Source organism: Carcharhinus amblyrhynchos, chromosome 13 (assembly GCF_965287045.1).
Source record: "Carcharhinus amblyrhynchos chromosome 13, sCarAmb.v2.hapA, whole genome shotgun sequence".
Taxonomy (NCBI): domain Eukaryota; kingdom Metazoa; phylum Chordata; class Chondrichthyes; order Carcharhiniformes; family Carcharhinidae; genus Carcharhinus; species Carcharhinus amblyrhynchos.
The window spans coordinates 51,587,181-51,590,920 of NC_137336.1; the positions used below are offsets into that span (position 1 = coordinate 51,587,181).

The 3,740-nt window shown below is 43.9% G+C and overlaps 1 protein-coding gene across 1 annotated transcript in view; it reads right to left on the reverse strand.

The window, feature by feature from the left end:
* Positions 1-773: 773 nt before the first annotated feature.
* The window catches only part of ttc1 (tetratricopeptide repeat domain 1), a 61,586-nt gene continuing 58,619 nt past the window's right edge, over positions 774-3,740 (reverse strand). The window contains exon 8 of the mRNA XM_080201692.1: positions 774-1,983. Within this exon, the coding sequence (XP_080057818.1) occupies positions 1,847-1,983 (137 nt within the window). The 3' untranslated portion in view covers positions 774-1,846. The remainder of the gene's footprint in view (positions 1,984-3,740) is intronic.

Here is a 3,740-nt window from a genome sequence, read left to right on the forward strand (position 1 = left end):
TCTCAAAGACTGGAGTTGGGACCACAACTTACAGAAGCAATTTGGAATCAAAATTAAGATTTCAAAATTTGCAAACAAAACCAAATTAGTGTGTGTAGTTAACACAGGAGGTCTGAAACAAAATACAGAAAAACATTACTAAATTACAGAATGGGCACAAAATTGGCAAATGAACTACAATATAGAAAACTGTGAGGTGGTATATTTCAAGTAGAATCATAAAATCCTAACAATGCAGAAGGAGGCCATTCAGTCCAACGACCATAATGCCACACAGGATTGAACACTGTAACCCCACATATTTACCCTGCTAATCTCCCTGACACTAGGTCAATTTAACATAGCCAATCAATCTAACCTGCACATCTTTGGACTGTGGGAGGAAACCCACGCAGACATGGGGAGAATGTGCAAACTCCACACAGACAGAGACCCGAGGCCGGAATTGAACCTGGGTCCCTGGCACTGTGAGGCAGCAGTGCTAACCATTGTGCTGCCTAGTAGTAAGTAGTAAGAATAAAGTTATCATATATCCCTGGGATACTAAGTGTCTAAGGGTAGAGGAACAGAGGTATCTGCAGATACACAAATGACCAACAAAGCAGGTTGATAAAATACATAAAAAAGCAAACAAAGTCCTGGGATCCATTTCTAGAAGGATAGAACTGGAAAACAGAGATGTTAAACTTATGCATAAACTTGCCTGGACCACACTTGATCACAGCAAATAGTTCTTACTCTTCATATTATGAAATGATAATAGAGACATTGGAGAAGGTCTAAAAACATTTTATTATAATGATACCAAAACTACAAGCTGAACCTACCAGGTAAGACTGGACATGCTGGAGCTCTTTTCTCCAGAAAAAAAGACTAAGGGGTCACTTAATAAGGCAGAGGTAGAGAAGATCTTTCATCTGAGAGAAGACCATTCAGTGAAGCTAGAAGTATGGGCCATGATAATCATTAATAATTCCAATGGGGAATTCAGAAAAAAAAACTCTAACAGGGTGGTTAGAATGCTGAACTCACTATCCCAAAGAGTGGGTGAGATCAAAAGCATAGATGCATATAAGGAAAGCGAAATAAATAAATGAGGAAGGAAGCAATAGAAACATATGTTTGAAAAGGGTTGGAGGAGGCTTGCGAGGTGTATTATTGCCAGTATGGATTTGTTTGGCAGAATGGCAAATTTCTGCCTAGTGAACATTATGTAAGACACCCTTTTAAAATCCATCTGGATGGATCTCTTCATGCAGTTCTGTCTGAAGAACTGTCCTTTTTGTATCTTAACAAGTTATTTCCAATTACAAATTGGAATAATTAAGTTTCATGAAGTACAATTTTGATATTTTAATTTCCAGAAAGTTCTCTTAACAATGCTGATCCATATTCTATCTTTATTTTTTTAATCCAGAGAAAATAAGGCAATGGTTATTAATGATATATTCAGCATGATCAACAGTACACAACTAGACATCAAGCATCAGTAGTTTGCAGATTTCAAATGTTCATGGTAAATAAAATATCTCCCCAGTGGTTACCTGCAGTTGGTGAAACTGATGAAGTATTTCAGTTTCCAAACATTTTATCATACTTGGGTTAACACTTATCCAGATGTAATGACAAAATAAAGCTTACGGTTTAACTGCTGCCCTTCACCTTCAACAAGCAGCTCAAACCAACTTAAAACTTGTGTAGATTCTAATTGTAAACAAACACCTGCTATAGTATAGCAAAGGTTGGAACAGATCAGTTTCTTCAGTGACTAGAAAAGCAATACTTTATAATTAATCAAACTTTTCTACAGCACTTCCCTGGGCTGAACTGTTACCAGAAATAACCATTATCTGTTATTGTTATTTGGATTCTGCACAAAATTGATGGAGTATGAGCCAGAGTTTGGATCCTTGTTTAACAGGAAGTTTTCAGTGGACAGGCCAAAGGGTCGAAGAACCATGTTGCCAAGATCTTTCAGCTTGCCTACAATAAAAAAGAAAATAGACTGTAGGGCGATATTTCAAGTTAACATCAAAGGACTTGGGCTACAGACAATTTAAAAAAAAAGGACAAGGTCAGTGAGAAATCTTTTTGGTTTCAGAACTCAGACAAATCCTTGGCCAAAACATTCCACTGTCAATATTCAACTTGTTAAATAGCCCTACTACAAAATCACATTGAAACAAATTGTCCACAGACACATTATCTCACGATGACACAGCACAGTTCATAAACAACTTACTGAATTGAATGAATTTTCTATAAAAGGAACACTACCAGCAAAGATTTAGTACAAGCAACTTTCTTCACTTCAAACCACAATTGAGAGATGACAGGCAAGAGAGAGAATTCATAATATGAAAGATTTTGCATACAAAACAAGTTAGATAAAATAGCATTTATCATGAACGTTTGTTATTTCAGCATATTTTGCACAAGAAGGGATTCAGAAGTCATAAACTGATAGATGGAATCCATCAATATTAACAGCTGAACAAGAAAGAGGCTGCAACAAATAGGAACATAGTACTATTGGATGTCAATATCACAGCTAATAAAGAACAATAGGAAGAAAATGCTTAGGTGGAAGAAAGTAATTTAAACAAACAAATAATTTAGATATCAATGAATTCTACTTCCCCTTGTCCCTATCTCCCAATTTCCATCACCTCCACTCATTTCCCAAACCTTTCTCCTGTCCTTTCTTTAAGAGTTGACTCCTTGCTGTGATACAATTCCAAAGAATAGTGTTGTCAAGGAATCCTGACTTACCTGATTCCCAAACAGAGAGTGGCAACTACAAGTCCCAGCATGCCTTGGGGATCTCCACAAGTGCAAGATTATTAAATGACGTAACATGCACAGTCCAGCGTTCAGAGTTTTTTGGGCTGTAGACAAGGGCTCAGTGTGGTTGTGTGGGGAAAAAAATGGTGCGAAAACCCAACTGTCGGACCCAGGAGTGGGTGACAGAACAAAGAGGAATCCCAGAATAGTGGACATGGATGGGTCTGAAAAAGGGAACCCAGGTAGCAGGAACATGGGACATTCCAGAGAGAGAGAGAGAGAGAGAGAGGGAGGGGGGGGAGAGAAAGAGAGAGAGAGAGAGAGGGGGGGAAGGGGGAGAGAGAGAGGGGGGAGGGGGAGAGAGAGAGGGGGGAGGGGGAGAGAGAGAGGGGGGGAGGGGGAGAGAGAGAGGGGGGGAGGGGGGGAGAGAGAGAGGGGGGGAGGGGGAGAGAGAGAGAGGGGGGAGGGGGAGAGAGAGGGGGAGAGGGAGGGGGAGAGGGGAGAGGGAGGGGGGGAGGGAGAGGGAGGGGGGGAGGGAGAGAGAGGGGGGGAGGGAGCGAGGGGGGGGGAGGGAGAGAGGGGGGGAGGGAGGGGGGGGGGAGGGAGAGAGAGAGAGGGGGAGGGAGAGAGAGAGAGAGGGAGGGGGGGAGGGGGGAGAGGGGGGGGAGGGGGAGAGAGAGGGGGGAGGGGGGGAGGGGAGAGAGGGGGGGAGGGGGAGAGAGGGGGGAGGGGGGGAGAGAGAGGGGGGAGGGGGGAGAGAGGGGGGGAGGGGAGAGAGAGGGGGGAGGGAGAGAGAGGGGGGAGGGAGAGAGGGGGGGAGGGAGAGAGAGGGGGGGAGGGAGAGAGAGAGGGGGGAGGGAGAGAGAGAGGGGGGGAGGGGAGAGAGAGGGGGGGAGGGAGGGGAGAGAGAGGGGGGGAGGGGAGAGAGAGAGGGGGGGGAGGAGGGAGGGAGAGAG